The 24,903-nt window shown below is 41.0% G+C and overlaps 1 protein-coding gene across 6 annotated transcripts in view; it reads left to right on the top strand.

Moving 5' to 3' along the window:
• Window positions 1-5,012: 5,012 nt before the first annotated feature.
• The window catches only part of agrn (agrin), a 182,676-nt gene continuing 162,785 nt past the window's right edge, over window positions 5,013-24,903 (top strand). For 3 of the 6 annotated variants that reach the window (XM_037240168.1, XM_037240142.1, XM_037240125.1), the window contains exons 1-2: window positions 5,013-5,533; window positions 7,808-8,069. In XM_037240168.1, the coding sequence (XP_037096063.1) occupies window positions 5,312-5,533; window positions 7,808-8,069 (484 nt within the window). In that variant the 5' untranslated portion in view covers window positions 5,013-5,311. The remainder of the gene's footprint in view (window positions 5,534-7,807; window positions 8,070-24,903) is intronic. The other 3 variants (XM_037240160.1, XM_037240133.1, XM_037240151.1) reach the window with 1 other exon arrangement.

Here is a 24,903-nt window from a genome sequence, read left to right as displayed (position 1 = left end):
ACATCAAATCCTTGTTCCACATTTATTTTCTATATAAAAAATTCAAAATACATTTGTTTGATAGTTTTCCATGGTTGAGGACCCAAAACGCAGTGAAGCATGTATGTAAGACAGGGAAGCAAAATATTGACTCAATAAAAATATTAAATTGATGTTGTCAATAATAATAATAAAGAAACTCAGAACAAAAGAAAACCTGATCTGGCTTGAGCAGAACAGGGTTAATCAATAAAAAGCCCAAAATGTTTGTTGAAAATCTTCATAAATGCTTACTTGCTCATTTTAAAGGCTGTTTGCTGAGGCAGCTAAAACCAGTTGACGACTACTTTTTGCTTGGCTGGGCTAAATCTTCAAATGCCATTGAAATTTGGAAGCATTATTTCCCTATTCTCCACATTTCTCAAAACAATTTCTCCATTGATTTCAAAGCATATCTTATAACATCATTGTGCCTAAAATAAACTTTTAGTTCCACTTTAGTCAAACATAAAAGCTGCTATTCAATCTTGCCAGGCTTCTTTGATTTCGAGGTGAGTCAGCACAGCTTGACTAATGACAGGGCATAAAGTGGCACAATGACACTGGAGCGTGCAATTAGCTAATGCAACTGGACAGCTATTTAGAGCCAAACCTAGTATGATGATGATGCACTTTTTTGTTCTTTTTAGTCCCTGGCTTAGTTCATCTTTGCCACACACTCACATAATTGTGCTGACTTAAAGGGCAGTTACAAAGACAGAGAGAATCCTTGTGCAGAAAACAAATTCTCCCCATGCTTGGAGATCAAGCACTATTGCTAATCCATGTGCAACTGTAGCCACTCTGTGTGTGAGTCCACTGATGGTAATTAGATAATCTCATATTTCCATTGTCAAAAGTAGTGTAGGGGACCACCCTTATGTTGAAAATCAAAAGATTGAATCTTGACGCTGGCCTATTGATATTAAATTCATTTGCTCCACTCTGCTCTTTAGCTTTGTTCTGCTCCACTACTGTTGTTTTTCTTCACGCCTTCAACGTGACATGGTTTTCACAGTTATCCATTTTTCTGTTTTTATTGGCTGCACTGTGGTTGGAGGCTTTCACAGCAGACTCATTTCTTAATGGACTCTAGCGGCCACCTGCCAAAGATCAGTCAGGGCAATGTATTGTAGGTATCCATTAGACAAAAAGCCAGCCTAAATTGTGCTTGAGGCGTATTATAAATGGATAGGAGAGATGGATGCGGTTTTTTTTTCAAAAAGGAAAAAAATTGAGCTGTTCTACCGACATGGTCAAGGGTAATGCGGCCCAAGCGTGGGCTGAAAAATGTGTTGATGTTTGCACTTGTCAGCTATGAGCGCCATGGGACCGCATGGGTTATTAATCGGCGATACCGGAGCGATTACTGTGATCCATGAGATACTCAGTTACAGCTTCTGAACAATCTGTGGCCATAATGCATCAGTCGGTTGTTTAACAAGCACTAATGAGCAGAGCAAACCAGTCGCAGGCAATGTTAAGGGATAAATATTTCAAACATAAAATGAAGACAAAACTGGTGCCAACCGTCCCAAAAAGCTGCAGTTTTGCAAAAGTGCAATGCTGATTCCATGTCTGCCTTTGAAAATGGAAAGGGGCAGTTAAGAACCCAGTCTGTGGAGTGTGAGCTAACAAAGCAATGAAGCCTTTAAAACTCATGTGGCATCTAGAAACCTATCACAGTATAGGAAAGTGGGTGTTAAAAGAAAACGGGCTATTCAGACTGGCCCAGACTGGACAAAGAGGTGACATAACCAATTAATACTGTAGAAATGCAAACTCTCCTGTTATTTATTTATTTATTTACAAGACTGAGTAGATGTTAGATTTGGTGGGGATTCACAAACTGAAGGCTCACCCCAAATGTTTAATATTGAGTAGGTATTATAGCTTTATCTGCCTTATCTATAATGAAGCAAACCCCTCAAAATGGTGTTTCTCACAGACACGCCTTTATCTTTGCGACACTCAAGCCTATCTCTGACACCAATTTAGATTTGACAGACAGCCCATTGTAGAACATGGGATGGGAAGCCTTTAAAATCTTTATGTCTTTAAAAATAAATACATAAACGTAAGGGGCTAAGAGGGAGTTGCTTGGTTCATGGAATAAATCATAATATATCTATACATAATACATAAACTGGAAGACATCCCTCCATGGTAAACTACAACAAGAAAATGTGTTCAACTTAAACAACAGCAATATAGCAGGACAGTACTGGAAATGCAAATCTCTGTCATCCCAGTATGTTGCCCATGAGAAAGCATGCAGAGTACACAAATTGATAACATTTTTAGCAGTTTGGGCCTTACAGACTTTTGACATTCATGTCATGCATGATGAAAGGTCAAAATCATCTTGAAGTGCACGTAAATTCTTCATTAACATCCAACAGCAGTAATTATTGTTCATTGTTCCTGTACAGTAAGTGTACTGTAAAACATTTGTCCCACCTCTAGAACTCAACCCACAACACACTTTCCAGTTCTTGATAGACCCTGCCCCCCACACACCGCCCCCCGCCCCAACTGCAGACTTTCTCAATAAAAGAAAAAGCTAGTTAGAAAGATAGAAATAGGACACGCCCCACGAGAAACTAAGTCATTTGACATTCCGGTTAAATGCACTGGGCTAAAACCAGGTGTCAATCCTGCTCTTATGTTTGGACTTGATACCCCAAAGCAGCATCTGGCAAAGTGTCAGAAAGCTAAACAACAGCGTTTGCTGCAACTCTTCTACTGCAACTGTTTGTGTTTGGAAAGCAGTGCTACAAATGTGGCAAACTCAAAGTGCATCTCACCATCAAGTCTGCGACTCTCACAACTACCAGTTCCTGTCTGCAGTTCCTTGTTATGAGATCCCAGATTATCTGTGTTTTTTCAGGGATTCTGTCAACCGATTTAACTGACCAGAGCTGGTGTTCTTTTAAAAAAAACAATGAGCCTCTGCATCACGTTGGTTTGACGTCTGCATTTCTGTTTGGAAAGAAAAACTAAGTAAATTAACATATGGACCACCTATTGTAACTATCCAAAGGTCAAAAACGTTCATACTATTTCACTCATACAATGTGTGTTGGATTTGTTCTGTCTATGCCATGATTTGCACGAATACACATTTCTCTGCTTGATTTAATGTTATGGCGTATTGTTTGCACTAAGGTCAAACCACTGATGTCACAAATATGCTCACCAAGAATGTTTTTATTCTCGTGCAAACATCTACAGGGATTTCTCAGTTACATCTTCCCATGCAAAACCAAAATCAGAGCAAGCATGACAAGCGCAGGATCACAACACCAGCAGGTGTGCTCTGTTATTTATGTTTCAAACTGTGTGCTATATCACTTGCAAGAGTCTTTTGGCGTGGCGCTGTACCGTGATTCCCCGATATCCCGTGATGCAGTGAGCATCGAGGATGCAGTACTGCAGCTGCTTCTCATCACAACGATTCCCTCTAGATTTGCGTACAGTTTCATGACTCGGATTACAGCACTCTTTGTCTTGTATACATGTTGTCCCCGTACACAAATAATTGCCGTAACAACGATGGGATGCCAGCCACGATCTTTGCAGCTTTGCCAAATCTGATATGACAACACCACTTGGGTAATCCAGTGTCACTATTGGTGAAATGGCGGATTTTGCACAAATGCAAACAGCTGTGAGAAGATTGTTATTTAAGGAACTAAAACAAATGTATTTTAGTTGTGGCTCTCACTAATCTGAAGTGAGGACCAACATTGGACGCATGGATCAGCTCCAGGCCACACATGTTGATGGTGTTTTTGATTTTGTTCTTTCATTTAATATTCATTGTCACAGTTCATGGTTGAATAAACAATTAGCAATGCCAGACTGTCATGAGCAAGTGAGTTTCCTCTGCAAGTTACTGTTGTAATAATTCACCTGGTGCAATCCCCACCCCCCTTTTATCCAAGAAAGTTGTCTTTTTGTACAAACTCAATTGTTCAAAATGAGGTTCAGGAACAAATTTTCTACAAATATCTTCTCCGGCAACTGTGCAGGAGCAAGCCTGTCATTTTCCCCAGGAATAGACGCCTAGTTAAAATTACAGCTTTTAAGGACGAGCAATTGACGCACTGTCTGTTCTCAAACGGAACCCTGAGAATATAACCATGTGGTATCATTTATACATTTATACAAGGTTTATGACATAAGCGTGGATCCTAAATGACATATGACACAGTGTGTATTTAGCCTAGGCCTGTACAGCATTAGAATTTGGTTTCTCAAGGCTCTTCAACCATAAATTGTAGTGTAGGTAAAACTTTATTGCAACCCTCAAAAGCTTCTTGTAATTGTGAAGTATCTGCATTTAGAAAATGGTTTTGGACATTAAAAAAATAACTACTTTTTAATTGTCATTGGAAAACGAAAACAATCGCGATTGTGCAGCTTTATAAGATTAATTTCTCATTCTGAGTTAGACATACGGTGTGGTAGCGCTAAAATTGCACCTGGATTTAAAATATCCACTGTTCCTGGTTCACACAATTTGTTGCCAGAATTTCCAGGCACATCCAATGCGTCGAGGGGGTCCAATTGCACCGTTTGTGGGCCTCAATATTTCATCTCTGCTTTTAGCAGATGATGTGGTAGCTTCATCAAGTCACAATGTTCAACTCTCACTGGAGTGGCTCACAGTTGAGTGTGAAGCAAGCGGTTGGAATAGAAATCAGCACTCTCTTGAAAATATTTCATTTGAAAGAAATATCAAATTTATTTCCTTTGCTTGAAGTCAACTTTTTACATTTTTTTTTTATAGTGTTGCAATAGTTTTCCTTAACAAGCTCATCCACAGCTTTCGCGTCTTTCTCTTCTAAATATTTTTAGATCGTCTGTGCGACTGCAGGGGGCGCCCTTGATCAGCCACTTTGCTTGGCCATCCTTGCAAACCCCCCCAGAGGACACACACAGACACACTTGTGGGATCAGCTATTTAGATTGCATGCAAATCCGTGTTTGAGAGGGGGAGAGAAAAGTGCTGTAACATTCCTGCAGAGAGAGAGCGCGAGCGCGCGAGAGACCCCTCTTCCCCTTCCTCCTTCCTTACTCTCTCTTCCAGCCGGCGGCGGTGGAAAGGAGATTTTCAATCCCGGCTGCAGATGCGCGAAACTGGGCTGCGGAGTGGAAGAAAAACGGGAAGCCGGTAGACAAGTTGCGGTCCAAAATCCAAACCCTTTGACAACCATTTGGAGTTGTCGCACACTCCCGGTGGTAACATTAGACAACCACTTGATATTTTTGTAAGAAAAGTTAACTTATGCAAATTCGTGCGGCGGTCATGAGTTCACAGCGGAGACTCGGAGTCGGCCCGGCAACGCTGCTCCTCGCCGGTCTGCTGATGGTCCTGTTGCGATCCTGTGCAGCCAGTTGCCCGGAAAAAGACTTGGAGGATCGCGAAGAAGAGGCCAACGTAGTTTTGACGGGCACTGTGGACGAAATCATAAACATGGACCCGGTACACAACACCTACTCTTGCAAGGTGAGTTTTTATTTTCCACATGCGATCGGTTTGTGATTTTTGCAACAAGGAAGCCAGTACACCTGCTGCATGCACAACAATTCAACAAACTAGAGCAACTTTAAAGCCAATCTCCTTACCGGAAAAAGAACCTTAACAGGTTATTGCAGTGCAAATTGACACAATTGGTTAGGAGGTGGTTTTCTTTTCTGTGAGCAACAGATGACCTCAAAAAAGACTATAACATGCTGCAGCGGGATACAATAATTATAATTAATTCATTAATTAACATCTAATATTTGGGTATCACAATTAGCTGATGAATACCTGACATCTGGTTGTCTGTGTAGTGTGCAACAAAAAACACAGCACACTTAAAAACTGCTGGGTCAATACCCCCCCCCCCCCCCCCCCCCCCCCCCCCCACGGCGCGCGCGTGCGTGCATGTGCGCGCGTGCGTGCATGCGCGCACATGCACGCCCGCGCGCGCAGACACAATTTGAGTAAAAAAAATGACGCACTCGTTGGATCATTTTGACCCAACAATTTTTTTTCTATAAAAAAAAACCGGGTTTGCACGTTTCTATTAAATTGTGTTGTTTTATTCAAAGCTACCCTCAAAATTGGGCCAAAATGTCCCCAGCTGAAGGGTCAGCCAAATTTACACTTAAGTTCTAAATATTTAAGATAATCTGTTAATGAATATTTAAGCAAGATAAAAGGTCCAAGCATGGGCAAAATAAAAAAACCATGGGAAACCTTGGACAAATACCATGACTCAGCGTAGGGGGAGGTTAGTGTGCCTGCTAATTTGTCAAGGTCATTTCAGATGCTAGGGTCCAGCAATTGATTATTTGGAGCAGATAATTAAGCACAGTGGTCCAAGTGGTTAGCACAGTGGCCTGAGGTCCGGGTTAGAATCTCCTGAATCTTGTATGCATGTTCTCCCCGTGTTTCTCCGACTTTATTCCGCACTAATTAGTTTGTAGTTTATTAACTCTAAATTGCTCTTAGGTTTGAATGTGGGTGTGAATGGGTGTTTGTCTATACATGTCTGTGCCCTGCTATTGGCTGGCAACCAGTTCAGGGGTGTCCTCCACCTTTCACCCAAAGTCAGGTGGGTAGGTTCCAAATAAGGACAAAAGCACTTCTACGTATGCGTGTACGGTATGTAGGTATAAAAATATAATAGAAAATTTGATTTCTAATCAGACCTTTCTGAAAATTTGGCAGCAGATTTTGAGTATAGCTCTTAAAATAGCATTGGAAAAAAATTATCCACTGTTTCTGTTGCTTTGCTCTGGAAGGAGTCATCCTCGCTCCCCATTTCATGGCCACTTATTGTGAAACTTCTGCACCGCAGTCGACTTGTGGTAGACCACTCTATAATCTGTCAAAATAAACAACCATGTTCGGTCAACTCGCTTTCCGTCTCTGAGTGAACGAGCTGAGTAGATTAGAGGCACGCACAGTTCTTACATTGGAGACTGAAACCGCGACCAATTGCTAAACTGAGACTATTCCTCCAAAATGAAAATGGTCCTCCCGTGACAATGCATACATCAGACCTTGTGCCACTTCCTATAATGTCAAGCAATCTTCGACTGTAGTGGTTGCTGAAATACTGATTTCTTATGTTATCACACTCGAGAGATATTTTGTTCCCAAAAACAGAGTAAAGTTTTTGCATTTTGTGTGTTTCGTTCTCAATTTTGAGGATGCTATGACATTTGTTTTATTTATAGATGCCTGATATTCCACTCGTCCCTATGAGAACTGTTTGATTTGTGTTGATCTCTGGTGGATGTATTGTTGAACAACATCTAAACCCATACGCACTTGGAAAAATTGTTGGCACCATTCCATTGTAGAAGGAAAACCCCGAAATATTCCCCCGAAAAGTGAAACAAAGAAAAGTAATAACTAAGAATATATTGAAAATTAACTCTAATCTTGAAAATGTGTCATATCTCCTTTTTTTGTGGTACAGCTAAACTATTATATTGCTATATAGTATATAAAAAAACATAACTTTCTAAATAGTTGTACAACATTTTGATAAATCAAATCCTTTCTGTAACACTCAATGGGAGTTGTGCACCTGCTAACATGTATTATGGTACACTTCTCATGAGCAAACTGCTCCAGTGGTCCCAGGTTTGAAGCGCACCTTCTCCAAACTGCACGTTTCAGATCCTTTAAAATTAACTACAGTAAATCAGATTTTCATAATACAAATTAATAGTCCATCGTGTTGTTCTGAGGTGTGTTTTCCTGTCGTCCTTTGACCAATAGGTCAGAGTGTGGCGTTACTTGAAAGGAAAGACCAGCATAGACCGTGAAATTCTCTTGGATGGTGGCAACAAGGTGATGATTGGTGGCTTTGGCAACTCCGGCATCTGCGACAACCAGGTTGCCACGGGAGACACTCGCATATTCTTTCTTAACCCTGCCCCGGAGTCCATGGGGGCTGAGCACAAGAACGAACTGATGCTCAACTCAAGTCTGATGAGGATTACGCTGCGCAACCTGGAGGATGTGGAACACTGTGTGGAAGGTAGGCAGAAATTCCAATGAAATTTGATGAAATGCCAAGTTTCCTGTGACTTGAGCTTTATCTGTCTCAAGTCTTTTTTTTCTCTTTTAAATACACTGAAAGCAATATGAGATCTCTTAAAGCTACAAATATTTTAAATAATATAGCCGAAGGGTTCCAGACTCAGTTACCCAGAACCGTACGACTCAAAGACACCCAAGTCATTTTAGGAGCTTTGTTGCTATGGTGAAGCTTTGGCCTCGCATGGAAGTAGGCATACCTGACGAACACCTGAAGGATCAGACTTGAGTGGTCAAAGAGTGAGTCCTGACCTTTACACTCAATTGCTTTGCTATTTGAAGTCAGGGCTGAAACACATATAGCCTTGTAACATTCTAATCAGCGTGTTCTCACATTTTACGACTGCTTCGCACCATTTTCAATGCATTAAACATTAACTCAATGTCATGATTTGTTTCGATGTTACGCTCTTTCTCAGCGTAGCCATGAATAGCACATCTTTAGAGTTCATGAAGACGCTCGCCACCTGTGCCCCCATGCCCCATGCGAAGTGAGCTTGCTGCTGTTTAACTTTTACTATTTCCAGCTGTTTAAAGTTAAGATCTAACTAGTAATAGAGCGACTTTGAGCACTGGGAGTGGAAGTCAGGGTGGGATAGGTGAAAGGATTTCACATATGTTTGGTTCTATTAAAAGTGGCTTTGCCTCAAGTTGAGTTTGTCCATCTTGCAACCTTTTGGCTCCGACTGACTGGCTACTATTATCCCTGTGTGTTTTGGCACAGGTATTTAAAGATGGTTTATTTCACAACCACATTTCCTCATGGCACTGTTCAACTTGAATGAATGCTCAGAGCGCTCCAAGAAGTCAATGATTAAAAGTAAAGGTCCTTTTCGCTTAAAGTTCACTTTCTGTCCTCCAAATGAATATTTACTACCTGTAGTTCAGTCATTTAAAATACAGCTCAAGGTTCAACAATTTTCAGCCACAACTAAACCGCACCAGAATTTCTGCTAGCAGGTCCTTCATGGATTCGGTCCGCAAATCCATCCATCCATCCATCCATTTTCTGAACCGCTTAGTCCCCACGGGGGTCGCGGGAGTGCTGGAGCCTATCCCAGCCGTCAACGGGCAGTAGGCGGGGGACACCCTGAACCGGTTGCCAGCCGATCGCAGGGCACACAGAGACAAACAACCATTTGCACTCGCACTCACACCTAGGGACAATTTGGAGTCTTCAATCGGCCTACCAAGCATGTTTTTGGGATGTGGGAGGAAACCGGAGCGCCCGGAGAAAACCCACGCGGGCCCGGGGAGAACATGCAAACTCCACACAGGGAGGGCCGGAGGTGGAATCGAACCCGCACCCTCCTAACTGTGAGGCGGACGTGCTACCCAGTGCGTCACCGGTCCGCAAATCAGTCTGTAGAAAAAAAAAGCATGTTCAAGGAGAAAACAACTTTAATTTTTTTGAAGCTAAATACATGTTTCTTATGTTTTCACACATGCTATTCAAAGTTTCAAGAGTAGCAGCAGGTTTGGCCCATTATCAAATCTATATAAACTGGTCCAGATAACGACATGCCTTCATGGAAAAGAATAGTCTTTTAGGATTATTTCAGTGCTACCATTTTAATTAAAAAGAGTTTAGTTCGATCAGATTGTGCGCAACCAACCAACTTCAGAGATTTGTATGTAAGCAATGGGACAAGACTGTACCTGCCACCAAACTCATTGTGCGCTCCCATGCTCTCTCCTCATTCTTGTCATGTCGGAGAGACTCCGGAATGCCTGGCAGGGAGCTCGACTGGGAGACATGCTCTCAAGAAAAGGGCTTTGTGTGAGATACTTGACACTGGGAATTTGAGAATTCAGGAGAAGTAAGAAGAAATACACATCCAGTCCCATCCTCCAAAGACCAAAAACGTCAAACAAAAGAGTACTGAAAAGTAGGATGGTATAGGAGGATGTATTGGCATGTGTTACAATGGAAACACAGATCATTTGATTCTATACTGTACAGAATCAAAGTGCTTCCTGGAAACCTATTACCATTCCACCAACACACCCAGTGGTGAAAACACAAATCCAATGAGGGTTTACTGTTTCAAATTCTACCCTACTTAATCAAATTCAACTAAAACATGTATCATGTGAACAACTGCTTGTTGACAGGCATTCATTGAGTCCTCCCCTGAAGAGTGTTTATGGTATACTTGTCGTGAAATGATGTTTCTTTATTAAACAAATTAGTAGAGATGGGTGAGTCCCGAATTCCTTATTTTCCAGTATCTGGACTAGAGACGTTGGCTGGTTTCGGATGCCCTATTGTGGCTGTTTTATGATCAGGACTTAGAATTTAGAAGAATAGGAAATTGTCTTAAATTTTATGCAATTTTAAGGGAAATTGCTATAATGGAATGTTTTTTTTATATTTATCATTGTTTTGGGGAATTCTTTTTTACACCAAAAGTACTAGTGGTGAGGAGACGTATTTGTATCATGCATTCTCCACACTGTGTATGTTGTACGGGGGCATTTTCCTGCTCAGCCATCCACACTCTCCGATTGGGCTCCATAGCGATTGTGTTAGCCTGGCTTAGCGAGAGGATGACGGGGGTACTGATTTACCAGCAGGTGGTCGTGGTTAATGACGTGCACGCAGACAGGTCTGTGGAATTCTTCACGGGTAGGGCGGGATAGAGAACTGTGTGGCTCAAGCCCGCCCCCCATCCCCTTCCTTCCCCTCTGCTGCTCCTTCTGTGAATGAGTCTTGGACCTTTCCCACTGTTTGTGCAAGGTGGAGGCACTGAGGTGTGGAATGCCTAACCTGTTCAAACTACCTGTCTGCCTTTTCCCTGTATGGCAGGAAAATAAGTATTGTGTTTTAGCTAGGATATTATCCAATAGATTTCCTTTAATAATGCCATTTATTTCTCTGAGAATTGAGTTGCTGACTCTTGATTTAAAAAAACTAGACTTTCTTACGACTTTCCTATTATAAAAGGCCTATTTAAATGTTTCTCTTTTAGTTAGTTGAGTTTGACTATGTCATTCATTGAGGAATAAGGATAAAGTTATGACAGCTTTTCATACACACATGTACAAATATGCTGGAGGTAGTAAATTACTTGAGAGAAGGTTACTAAGGGTGTCATAGTGTTACAAATTTGCATCCATTTGAGATCCATCTAGATTGTGATCCATCTATGGCTCTATGAGCAGATATTTTGTTTGGGTGGCATAAAAATGAAAAAAATACAATTTCAGCAGTTGATGTTTTCTCAAGAATCATTGGTTGGTTTTTTCCCTCTTTACAGTTTGAGCCAGCAAATAATTTTCATGTAACCTGCAAATGTGTTCGTGAAGAGAAAAAAAAGCAGACTTATGATGAAAAGAGTGTCAAAAATAAAATCTGCATCTTACTTTAGAAAAAAATGATGAACATTTATCCCCATTTTCTGTCAGGTAATCGGCCCAACCATTAATTGAATCGTAATCAATTTAAGGGAAAAAAATATCCAGTTTAAAAATAAATTCTAATACATTTTAAAAAATATAAAATATGTTTTGTCCAATTATTTGATCATTCTATGAAATAATCGATGTAATGATCAAGACTAAAAATATTTGTAACATCCCTATCTTACAGTATTTATCAGATATCGTGCAATCCGGTTGTCTGACATGCCATTCTGAGCATTTTCAACCAGGATTCTCTTGCAAACCTGGTTATTATAAAATAAATAAAATAAGTGGAGCATGGGACTTTTAACAGATTACTAAAAGAGCCCACTAGGAGCGAGATCCCTCATTTAATTCGGGTGATGTTTTTAAAACTGCTGACTTGTAAGGTGCAAAGTTAGTTGATGTCAATGTCCCTTTTGAATTCTTTTCAAGTTGAAGAACAGACGAGTTGAAATGCCCAAAGCGATTCTGGGCAGTCATTTGGATGTACAGTGACCCGGAAAAGTCCCTCTTGTGTCTGAGACATAAAGAAATCAGAGCAGGAGTCTGCATGAGATTTGGACTCCCTCTGGGCAACCAAATTCCTTTTCCTGGGTTGCATTACTAAAGCAGGGCAGCTGCTGCGGCGACAAGTGCGGCACTTTACTGTCATCGCACCAAAACCGCCGGGAAAAGAGATTTGCCGGGACACCCACCAGATTGCAGAAACCTTCATGGAATTTGTGTCTAGAGAACTGCCACTATCAAATAAATCTTTAAAATACAAATTTAAAAATAAAATAAAAATAATAATAATAACTATAGCCCTGCAAAATTGGAAGAATCCGATCAAATGCATTTGCTCGATGGCATCACAAGTACATTTCTGCATGTACAGGATGCACAGCAGACCTAACAGTTGGGAGTCCCACTTTTATCAACAAACACGGGATGGCCGGCTTGTTTTGAGCTCTTTGGACGACACCTCACGCAGTCTGTGTGACTTCCTTTCCGCCCACTCATCCGTTCCTCCGTCAATAAGTTGTCGTGTTTTCTTCTCTTATCACTTTGTCTAATCATTATCTTCAGTCACCCTCTCACGTTCTTTAGCAAATGCGACGCAACACTTTGCTGTCAGCGGGAATAATAAATGGAGACTGGAGTGACACTTTTAGTGTCTTTGCTTTTGAGCAGAACTAGCAAGTTGCTGGTAACTAAATTGAAATTCCACAGGGATATGTAACAAGTAAACATTACATTATGATCAGCTGTAGCGATTAAAATGAACTATATCTTTGTGTTTTCGGACAAATAGAAACTCTCACCGAGGCTCATGGCAGGAACTTGTCCGGCCCCGTTCCGTTCTGTTTTTTTAGCCAACAATGGCAAGGACATGATGGCTTTCTGAGTCAAACAGAGATAAGTGGGAAAGGATGTCTCACCAACTTGACCATGTCTGTGTGTACACACACACACACACACACACACACGCGCACACACAATTACTGGACTTGTGTAATGTACTTGAAATATTATAGCGACATTTAAGACTGTTCACATGGTGGAATAAATATTGCTGAGAGCCAAGAAAAACCCAAACATGCTTTATTATTATTTTTTCTTTAATTCTATGACTCTTACTAAAGTGTGGTTCGCTGATCTTGCGAGATATAGTGACATCTCGCTTGGCATCCGGTTGAATTTCCACCGTTCCACTGTGCGCACATGAAAAGTGAGTTGTCAGAGGAAGTTGTGTTCTCATGTTTTCAATGGTGACAGCAAAATCAAATCTATATATTTGTTCATGCTTGGGGTGATGTATACGTGAATTTTCTTTCCATGTATTCAGTGTTTTATGAGGAAGGTGGCACGGCCTTTGGCTGTGAAATTGGTGAAGATTGAGGTTAGCGCTCGTGACACTTGCAGAATCTTGATCAGCTCCAATTTGCATGAAGACAATAGCTAGAGTGAAGAGGCAGTTTTTCTCATCGCGTGGTTTCTTTTTCCCCTCCTTGAACCCTCCCGTTCCTCCTCCTTGTCCTCCTTGTTGGCTTGTCCTAACCAAGCCCTCCTCTTTCATTGGTCTTTTGCTAAAGCGACATCTTAAAAGAAGAGATACAAAAGATGGAGGCAGTAGACTAAACTAAATGTGACTGAACTTCATCAGTGATCACAAAGGCAGAGCTTTTGTACTGATGAACGGGATGTGTTTCTTTACATTAAGACAACAACAATATATTTCTTTGCATGTGACATGAAGACCTGCCCATGCCAATACCCGTAATGTCACATTTAGGCTTTGCGGTGAAGGCAGAATGGCCCCTCCTCATGCTCTCATGCATCACAGATTAGGGTGAAGCACTCTAAACTAAAATGTTCTCATCTTGCTTTGGCAAATTGCAAATGTCAACAGCCTGTCAGGGGCCACTTGTGCTTTTTCCAAAATCTGTAATTAGTGTCAGTTTTAATGGTGTATGATTTGCAAGAAGGGACAGGGGAAATGCATTCTGTTTAAAGCTGTTACATGGTCAATTTATTTTTTTCAAGTAAAACGGGGCGGACTGATGATGGGCGGAACTCAGAATCAGGACATAAAACGAGCAATACTTAACAATCGTGACCTTTGAGGATGTACGCAAATTGCGCTCTCACTTTTGCACTTAATTTCACCTTCTCAAAGCTTTTGAATGCGCATCTCCAACTTTCAGTAATTTTTGCACATCTTACTGTTCTCTAACAAGAAGCTAAATGGAAAATCAACAACCGATGTTTGATCTGTGAATCCACAAAACATTTCCTGAATGATTTAGAGATATGGTCAACAATCCATCTTTCGGTATTCTTCCATGTTGTAAAAAATGATGGAAGATTAGATGCTGTATTGTTGCCAAAAGGAGGTCGTACAAAGTCATAACATCCGGGTGCTACTAAAGCTGAATGATGGCATGTGGGATTTTTTTTCCCACTGAATAAATGCACTTGAATTAAAGGTTGGCTTTTCCATGATTTATTTTTTATTTCCATTATTTAGAACATAATTTAATTGTGGTCTAAGACCACCGCATCAGAGCGAAATCCCAACACTATACTGTGCTTTTCATTTTTTTGTAATGAGATTTAAGACTGCGCCTTAAACGTCGTACCTTCAGGGCACACAAGCCTTTCTTACATTCCATAAAAATGTCAGCAACCTCTATAGACACGTTTGACTTTTTGTAATTAATCATCAGCATCACTACGAGCGGGATTATCATGCTTAATGAAATTAAACATTTCTAAAAATGCCAGAATTACAGACAAGAAGAGAATTTTCAATCGGTGCTTTTAAGAGCAGGAAATAAGCGGACAACATCCAGCCTGAAAACCAAGTTTTGGAAGGCGTCCCGTTTTTCACAAAATATGTAAAACGGTCAAATTTTATATCAACCTTACCCAGAGGCTACAGTGCACCTGCGATTTAATGCTTCATCTTTGTATATTTTTGCGACATGGGCGAGGCATGCACAAGCACTCGCAGTTGGATTGTAAATTATTACCCGTGCTCGGCTTCTCCCTTTTCAGATCAGCATAGACAAAAGCTTGGAGGCCACTTTCTGTGGGGGTGGCGGTGACAGAGTGTGCTGGGCTTTGTTGTTGCCGTCTTGTCTTTTTGAAAGCATCTCCTCCCAGCCACCTGTCTTCCATCCAGGCTCAAAGCTCGAAAGGTGGCATGACTCAGATTAAGGAATATCTAACGGCAGCCAATGCATACCGTCAAATTCAAGGAATGAGGAACTATTGAGAGGGGATTAAGCAGAGAGATGGTGACAGCTCTAAAGAATTGGCGTATTGTTGCGGTCAACTCATCAAAGCTGAAAAGGGGGAGGTGGGTGTCGCACAGATAGATTAAGATTTTTGGGCACACAATTCAATGGATGACTTTTGCTCTGCCATTGTATAGCTGTGACCTCTGTGGCACCCTTGGCACACTTACTTGTTGAATCCAGTTAAGACTGTGGTAGGATAAGAACTGGCAACCATTTTAGCTTTATTAGAGCGTCTTCTGCACCTGGCAGAAAAAGGCTCCATGGCCTTCTACTCGATCAGTCTTCCATCCATTAAATAGTTCAATTAACAGGCGTTAAAGATAATGGACTCACAAAGTTCCTGCTGAACCTTTCAATCGGTTCCCTGACAGGGAATCAAACCCGGACCACAGTGTTGAGAGTGCTGTATCCTGACCACAAGATTGTCAGGGATGAGCAGACGTGCCCTTGTTGGTTTTCACTGCACAGACATTATCGTCACATAAATTGTTATATTGTTTTGAATTTTCCATACTGTCCTGCACCACTTATATTCCATCCATCTGGCAATCCTTCCGTCCGTCCATCCGTCTATCCAACAGGCTTAGTCAGGTGGGTTCAACTTCAGACCCAGAACGGCATGACTGTCCTCTGGGATGTCACAGTCACCCGCGCATACTTTATCCGGACTACTCTGGCTTGCAGAGTCAGGCTCCCGTGTTGGCAGATTACTTACGGGGATTTCATTCTAAATGAGGTGAAATTATTGCTGTCAGTCAAGCGGGCCTTTCAGAAGTCACTTGCGAAGCTTGAGCTGCTTCTTTTTTATTCGGCTTCCCTTTTGTTGCCTTGCGCAGCGTAATGTGACACTGTAGGTGACAGGCTCTTTTGCCCCCCAAAACAAACTAGCTGTACAGGAGAACAATTCTGATGGTGATGGAATGTGCTTGACCACAGCAATGACAAGGTCTTATTTTTCCATTGGAAACTGAAACTTTTTCTGTCGCTCTAGTTCAGTTGGAAGGAGGCTTTGTCAGCTCGGCTAAAAGTGGTAATTTTTTTTCATTCATTATTTCAACCTTGTGTTTGCAAAAAAAAAAAAAAATCATCCATCCATATAGTGTCTGTAGGTCTACCACTTATCCTCAGGTTTTCCCAATTTTATTAAATATGTCAGTATGAGCTGACAGTAGCACATTCGTAATCTGCCAGACAGCCCCCATATTGTACATTTTACGGTCCTGTCCACACGGATACAGAGCCGAGCTTTTCCTTATTTGTTTTCAAAAAGTTTCCTGTCAACGCCCATTTGTTTAAAAAGGGTTTGTCCAATTGAGTTCCACTGTAGAGTCAAAAACAGCCCAATCAGCAAATAAACAGAGGCCCAGGTTATCTTTGGGTTGTCTCCGTTTGAAAAGGAGAAACCGCGAACTATAACATCTCACAGTTAGCGCAACTTAGCACTGGCGTCCAACATTTTTTTCTCAGCGGATAAATTGGACACTGTTGTCTACACTCAAACATGACATTTTTTCAAAGCCATCATTTGACCTTGATCTCAAAGAAAGACATTAGTCAGTATTTGAAGACAGTCAAGTGAGATACGAATAATCTCCGCTCGGTGAGTGCTTTTTGTGCGTTTGCAGAGTGCCGACAGGAAATGCACACAGCACAAGGTTATCATCAATGTTCCCTGTTGGCCTTTTAGCCATCTGCAAACATTGTTAGTATACTCGATGCAAAAGCTGTCAGCCTCTCCCAAAAGGACTGTTAGTGGGTTTTAATGCATCCTCAGCCATCCGGACTGCTTCACCTGAACGCTAGCAAACATCCCAGTTAATTTTTTCCATTCCGCTGTTATCTACTTGGCTTTTGGGAAGTTTCTGTTCTGTTACTCACATAAGAAGTAAGTATGAGGGGAATTATGACGAGCAATTTCATCTGACTGATGAAAGGAGGTGGTCTGGCTGTTTGGCTTTCGCTTTTGTCTCCATTATGACCTGATCGTGTAAAGTTAGCTGCACCATTCAGGGGACATTGTGGCTCATTTTACCTGACGGCGGCTGCTTCCCTCCTGTTCACCGCCCTGGGGGAAGGGACATAAAGAAATTCCACTTGGAAAAAAACAGTGCCCTTTAGAGATCTTGTATCTCAGGTTGTGATCTAAAATTCACTTGCTGTTCCAGAACAATGCGGAAAACTAATGAGTAATTGATTTTTATTATTTTTATTTATTTATTTATTTTACATTAGTAAATCACAACATGATCCTACCTACACCATGTAATCTCCGACCCACTATTAATGGAGTTTCATCTGAGTCATTTAAATAGCTCATGATCTTAACTTGCTTGTTCTTTTTTCTGAATTTGTTTAGACCTTGTCTATATAAGCACCAGGCATAGACTCAGGCCTTTATTCAAATTCAACATCCAGCCAATGGTCAAGTGCTGTACCTGCCCGGTTGCTAAGGAATTGGCACTTAGCTAATGAAATGCCCATGCCTGATGGGAGCACATGATTGTGCTGAGACTGAGAGAGCGGGGCCAAGCGAGAGCGGAATGGGAACTGGTGCAAAGGAGCAAGAGCTGGGAAACAGCCAAAGCGAACACTAAGCACATAGCATAGAATTGCAGCAAAATAGAAGCGAGTGTGTGGGGAGTGGGGGAGCTGGCACAAATCCATCACCTGAGCACGATGGGCCTTTGGGGAGAACGTTTAATAGCAAATAAAATTAGATTGTCTTGGTTTGCGACTGATACAATTGTATTAGAAGAACTTTTAGATTGTGGAACATACAAAAAAACTCTAATTTGCTCAGGTGGAGTTTTGCTACTTTGAATGTGATTCATCTTAAGCAACATTTGAAGGACATTTTTCTCTTCTCGTTCTTTAAAAAAACGTCCCCCCCAATTGTTGGTCAATTGCGAATTGTATAAGCTCAAGGTGCTTCCACACATTGTGTGCTCCCTCATTGCACAACATGTAGCTATATATACTATCGACAGATACCCGAGTATGATAGGCAGTACATACTCATTACATTGCTCGTAACCATTTCAACTCCATTACCCTAAGGCCAAGATGACCTTTGTGCTTACGTACTTTATGAGCGCTGTCCTCAAATACTTTCTCACCCTGTCTCAACCTCAGCGTGTTGCATCCTCTGCACGATCTTGCAATAAGTAACGGCAGGTTAGCATTGAAACCTGAGGATACAATTTAGTTGTGCGTGTGCACCTCTGTTGACTTTTCAACATTTCTCAAATTCCTTTTTCCATTGATGGCTTTTGTTCTTTTGTCGTCACGTGCCAGCGCACCACCGGTTTTGCTCCGGTGTAACTTTCAACTCTGCATTGTCTCCATCACTTGGATAGAATCAATACATTGTGTAGCTTTCACAAAGGGAAATAATGCCATTTGTCGGAAATGGGAATGAGCACAAACTGACCTGACGCATCGCTGGCAATTGAATTTCCAAAAGGGCATCAACAAATTTTAATAATTGCTCAATCTGTTTATCTTTTTTTTCTCCTGCTGAATCGATTAATCGGATTGACAATTTTTTTTTTCAATTTGGTTCCCTTTATTCAAAAGTAATAATTCCCTGATTGAAATAAAATGTTATCAGACATCTTTTACTTTGGGAAAGAGACTATCAATCTTTCTTGTGTGATATTGCTTAACTTTTGTTGACAATTGCATCCGATTAATCGAGGGAGTATTTGATTCTAAACATATTTGATAGTGTCAGCCAGTTCTGATAGCTGACCCATGAGTCCAAATTCTGTAGTCAGTAAAAAGTAGCACATTCCTTTTCTGAGTACACAGCATACTCTGGTCGGCCCCATTCATCAAAAAATTTCTTGCTTAAATGTTTGCCCTTAAGGATGTCTACACTTTGATTTCCAACAATAAAATTCATTTATTCCTTCATCTTCCGAACCCCTTATCCTCACAAGTGTTGTGGGTGTGCTGGAGCCAATCTCAGCAGTCTTAAGGCAAAATGCGGCGTACTACCTCCAAACTCATTTAAGCCGCACACCCTCTCAATCGATCTCAAAGTGCCAACTCAGGTTCCTTGTTTCTTTGCAACAGTAGGAAGTCAGAACAAAGGATGATGAAAAGTTGACAAAATCTTTGTGATTATGGAAGGAAACATTTGATCATTTTGTTCACGTTATTTAGCAGGAAAGTCACATCCAGTCTAGCTCCTGAAGAGGTTGGTAGGGTTGATATTGAAGGCCCTTGGAGAGAAGTGAATTGGAAGTCATGTTTTTGGCTACAGTTGATAGAGAGGGCAACAGCATGATTAGAGCAATGTCTAGAAGTATAAATGTGTTGCCAAGTCAGACAGAGTTCATGCAATATTTTTTTAGCACATAACTTTTGTACATTGTATCAAAGAGAATGACACGTTATCAAGTTCAATAGCTTTCCGCAACTTTCCCCAAAGTTGCTGCAGGGGCTTGTCCTTTTAAGGAGCCTGAGCATAAATCAAGGAGAGACTTGCAACCAAATTCCTGTTCATCCCAGTGTGAGGTGTTGAATTGAGCTGAGGTCAGAGCCATGTGAAGGGCAGCCATATTCTTTGCACTACCCTGTCCTGTTCATCAAAACGTCCTGCTAATGATTTACATGAGTGTGACTAATGCACTCAGCAGAGTTCTGAGGAAAGGTGAATCAACACTTTTTCCACCACCTTCCCTCGATAACAGTCGCAAAAGAGTTGCAACTTTTTTTTCAAACATTGGCACTCTGATTGTGTTTTCATGGCCATTCAACATGAAAACATACCGATAATAGTCTTTGACTAACATACTAAGGTTCTCATGCCTTATTTGACCTTTTACATCTGCTATGGATTTCTAAATTAGATATTGGGATTAATCATTGCTAGCACTGCATCCTAGAGAAAGTTGATGATGCAACTGGATCCCTCCCCAGATAGTTTGTAGTCGGTCGACTTTGCCTCCAAGCTTTTCTTCAGGCTCATAAAGCAATCTCAACACTCAGAGAGCATGGAAATGTGCAAGTGCACATCCCAGAAAGGATTAAAGCCCAAAGCCAACGCATCCTCCACCACACTAGCTTGGAGTGAAGCCCAGAGAGTCGAGTGGCCAGCTGTCCAGCCGTCCTTGCAGCTGCAAACACAAACTGCTTAGCGGTGGAGCCTGCGAGAGAAAACCTCAAAAGTCTCAATGGCCCTTAGGTTGTGTCTTGATTGCTTTCATTTTTTGTCAATCATGTTCATTTATTTCTCTTTTTACTTTAATTGCTATGGATGGAGTGTGGATGGATTAATGTTTGGATCTTGGAATATGTGCATTATATTTCCACAACAAAGTGAAACGTATTATAATTACTCAAATAAACTAAAAAGAAAGCCTGAAATACAGAACTGGAATACAAATAAATCTTGGCTAGCTCAAACTCATCAAAACCCATTTCAACAATGTCAGTCAGGTTTTAGTGATCATAAACTTTTAATGTTGTCTGAGTGTTATGACACCTCTTTATTACCAGTCCTAGTAGCTCTTCATGCAGCACTTTTGTTCCGTCATCCTTTACTTTGACTCCACACTTTTTGCAAATGAAATGCATCCACATGGTGTAGTCGCCTCGGGTCTTAGATTGAGAATGCCGCTGAAGTTCTCCACATTGGCAGGCCTGTAAAGTCACTGAATATGTTGACTTGATACACCCTTAGTGAATTTCCGTGGTGGAGCGCCCCACATCAGATTGGCTGAAACTGGACTGGAAATTATACTCAGGTTATCTTTTATTATGTTGATCTGTTTGACGACTACTCCAACTGTAGCTGTTGTAAAATAGAAATAAAGTTGTGTTGTATTGTACTGCAGCAGCAATGCAACCCCCTGAAAAAGTGCAACTGCAGCATCCTCCATAAACACAAAAACATTTTGTCACACTTTTGAAAATTTTCAGGAGATACTCATGAAACGATTTACACCCCTAAAATTTAAACACAAATTTTTTTGGGGAAGAAATTCCAATGAGAGCAGACGTTATTACATACCTGTTTTGTCCACAGGTTCTGGAAAGACAGGATAAAGGGTTTAAAAGGGGATGTTGCCAAAACTTAACCTGCAGCAGTGGCTTCATGTCTTGTGGCTCAACCGAAGTTGGCCGAAGCAGCTGCTTCCTGTTCCAAATCCACTCAGGCAGTGGTTCGAAGCACTCCACACCACAGCCAAATTTAGGCCTGTAGCTATTATACCTAATAAAAAGCAGCTTCCCAAAACATATGGTCCCATTCAATAAAAGCCCCAACGTGCCAGTGAGAGGAAGCATTGTATTTTCCAGCTCGTGAAACTGCTCTTGAGGTAGTTTATACCTCTCGAAACCACGACCAGGACAGGTAGCTACTTGAAGTGGACTTCAAACTGTTGACATTTCTCATATGCGATGAAACACGTGGAGAAAAATCATAGAAACATACTTAGTTGTATATGACTTTTTCTTTTCTTTTTTCAAATTATGTGTTCAAATCATTTTTAACTCAATTGTGTCTTAGGTGAGACTACTGTGATATGAGAAAATAGTTTCACAGGTCTGACCAAAATTCAAGTGTACAGGCTTTGTTTTTGCTTTCTCTTTCTTTTGGCTGCTTGCTTTGGTTCCTGTGTTTCTGGGTTTCCACAGCAGCTTGGTAATCAAAGAGACTTAAATGCGAAATATCTCTGCCGTCATGAATGATCACTGGCTCAGATCATTTGTCTTCGTTTTCTGGATGTGACATTGAGTCTGTAATTTGTGGTGCTGTTTTATTTGGTACATCCTGTTTTTTACTGCTCTGGTTAACAAAATATTCACAAAACATGTTGTCGATTTGACAACCACCAAATGCCAGTTTAGGAAAATTCTGGCAAATAGATTTTTATCGTTGCTTTGCATTACAACATTGTTATGGATGAGTTTGATGTTGAAGTTCTTTTTTTTCTTACCATGGTTGGGTTAAAGTGTGACTCTGCGTCTCGTATCTCCCGCTGGCATCGTCTGTTTGACGGCACGGATATCAACAAATCTACCATCAGCTCGGGGGGGTCAAAAGGCTGATGAGTCACAACAGTGTCCAAAGTACAACATGAAGCACATATCTTTATGGTTCATCTCGTTGCATCAAGTTGAGGACGCTTATTATGATCTCTGTTGGAAACAGCTTGACTGCTCACTCTTGTCCCTATCATCATGACTCTGTTCTTGTTGGTACACTGTCAAAGATGAACTGCAGCAATATTTACAAAAACGCAATTTCAAACTTAACATATGTATCTTTAAGTAAAACAATTTCCAGAGAGTACTTCCACTAGTCTTGCCGTTTGTATGAAATCTGTGGTCAGTGTATATCGGCACCTGGGTAATACTCTCCAATCATGTTACTCCTCTCCTGCTTGCTCATCCCGGAAGCCTCATTAACATGACACCAGCGGACATGGTGCTGATAATTTGACACAAATAGTAATTTGAGCCCTGGGGAAGGATTGTTTCACCGTGCAAATGAAAGCGATCATTCCGAGGTCTGCTTTACGCACTCTCTTGTCTTATCGTGTTCAATCATTATCTGGAAGTGTTTAATTATTATATAGGAGGTTGCCACCACAGCAGCGGAATGGAGATTGATTTGCACCATGAAACAAATAAAATGACAGATTAATACATTTGATAATCAAGACCAACAATGTGTCTGACAAATGGATTAGAAACATTTTACATGCTTGGCTTGAGTGAGAGCAAAAGTAATCCTTTTCATCGGAATACCTAATAAGAAGGACTCTCCGAGTATGTCACATATATAACGTCGGCTTGTGGCTTTGCATAATCACCACCGATACTGTATCTGAACCTAGTAGCAGTTGGATTATGGGAAAGCAAAATTTGAGAAAGCATGGGCTTCTCAGAGCAAGAGAAACAACTGTGTTCCTCGTAAACATGCAACCATTGAAAACTATTCATTAGCCTGAAACAACTGTGGCCAATCCCTTGTCTGCCTTACCTCAAAGACACCTTAGCAACCATGGGAAACAATACCAGCAGTAGTCAATGTGTGTGTGGTCCTGTCTCAGTCATAAAGAAAATGGCCGGACAAAGCACTTGGTGAGTATGCATGTTGGCTGAAGCGGGTCAAGCCGTTTTCCTTAGGTGAGCTCCCTTGCTTGTTGAGAGACAAGCCGGAGGAATGCAACCACAGCGGCAGGGGTGTCGCTGTGACGTTTGCCTATGGGAAGCTTTGTTTTCGTCCCATTGACATATGTTTGAACCCGTGGTATTCGCAAAGCTGGAGGCTAACTAGTGTAAGAGTAATGTCAATAGTATCGTGTGAAAATTGGTTGCGTTCTCAGGTAGAAATCTGATTGGAAGGTACACGCGCGTAGATAGACGGTCTTTCTATAAAGCTTCTTTGTTTTCCTTTGTCTGAAAAAGAAAATGACGCTATTGCCTCATTTGGGCTACCTATAGCAAATTTTACCAAGTGTTTGCCATTTGCCATTTTACGGTTTGGGATGATGCACCAAGGCAAGTCATTTAATTTAACAACAAAATGTAAACAATACAATCCTGCACATTAAAAAATAATTTCATTAGTTGTAGTTACAAAATGTATGAATCTACATTGTTGTGTTGACCAGTATTTGACGCTGGTACAATACATAGCTTTTGCTCCACTACCAATCAGAAGAAAGCCTTGGAAAAAAAACATTACATAATGGACTGATCTCAAATCTATGGGTTGCTTGAAAGTGAGCTTTAATCAATGGACCACGGTCTTTACTAATACACTCTTGCATTAGCTTCTTTCCGGTAAGATGACTTGATGTGAAAATCAGCCTGCTTTTCTATTCGCAAGAAGAATGGTCCCTTCAGCTCGACTCGGGGGAGACAACTTAATTTCACCACTGGTAATTAGATCACAGCCACCGCTTGCTGAGGAGCCAGAGAAAAGCGGAATGCCTTCGAACTGCACTGGGCCGCAATGGATGAATCAATGACTTCACTTGCTACGAGGACTGATGGACGAGATTGGAATCCTCGAATGGAATTGTGGCAGCTGCGAGTAACTGATTCTTTCGATGGGCTTTTAACAAGTTCCTTTGTGCCTTTGGATTTAGAATATGCAAAGATTATGCCCATTTAGTTTGATTTCTCTCAGACTTGGAAATACAGTACACCAATATTTCAATAATTCAAATAGCCTCACTCTTGCACTTCCTACGTAGTCAGATATTTTATTTTGTTTTGTGAATGCAATCCTGGCCTCAAGAGCTTTATATTGTATCTTAACCACAAATCACATTGTGTAATATAGATCTCATTTTGCTTGAGCTACCAAAATGGCAGCTCTACCGTTACCGATGAATTAATTTTAGTCTTAACTCTGTTCTGTTCAAGAAGTCATAATTAAGGCAAAGGAGTAAAGTTTCTCCAGTCTCTTTCAACATTTTTTTTTCTGAATCTGGTATTCATTCATTGTCCAGCCTCTGTCAGCATTTCTTGAATCTGGTCATTCGTTCGATTGTTCGTTCGTTTGGTCGGTCGGTCAGTCATACGCAAATTGTAGGCACGATTTTTTATGCTGCATTC

The sequence above is a fragment of the Syngnathus acus genome, chromosome 2, assembly GCF_901709675.1.
Source record: "Syngnathus acus chromosome 2, fSynAcu1.2, whole genome shotgun sequence".
NCBI classification, from domain to species: domain Eukaryota; kingdom Metazoa; phylum Chordata; class Actinopteri; order Syngnathiformes; family Syngnathidae; genus Syngnathus; species Syngnathus acus.
Note: the sequence above shows the minus strand (reverse complement) of the source record. Positions and strands in the feature narration are given on the sequence as shown.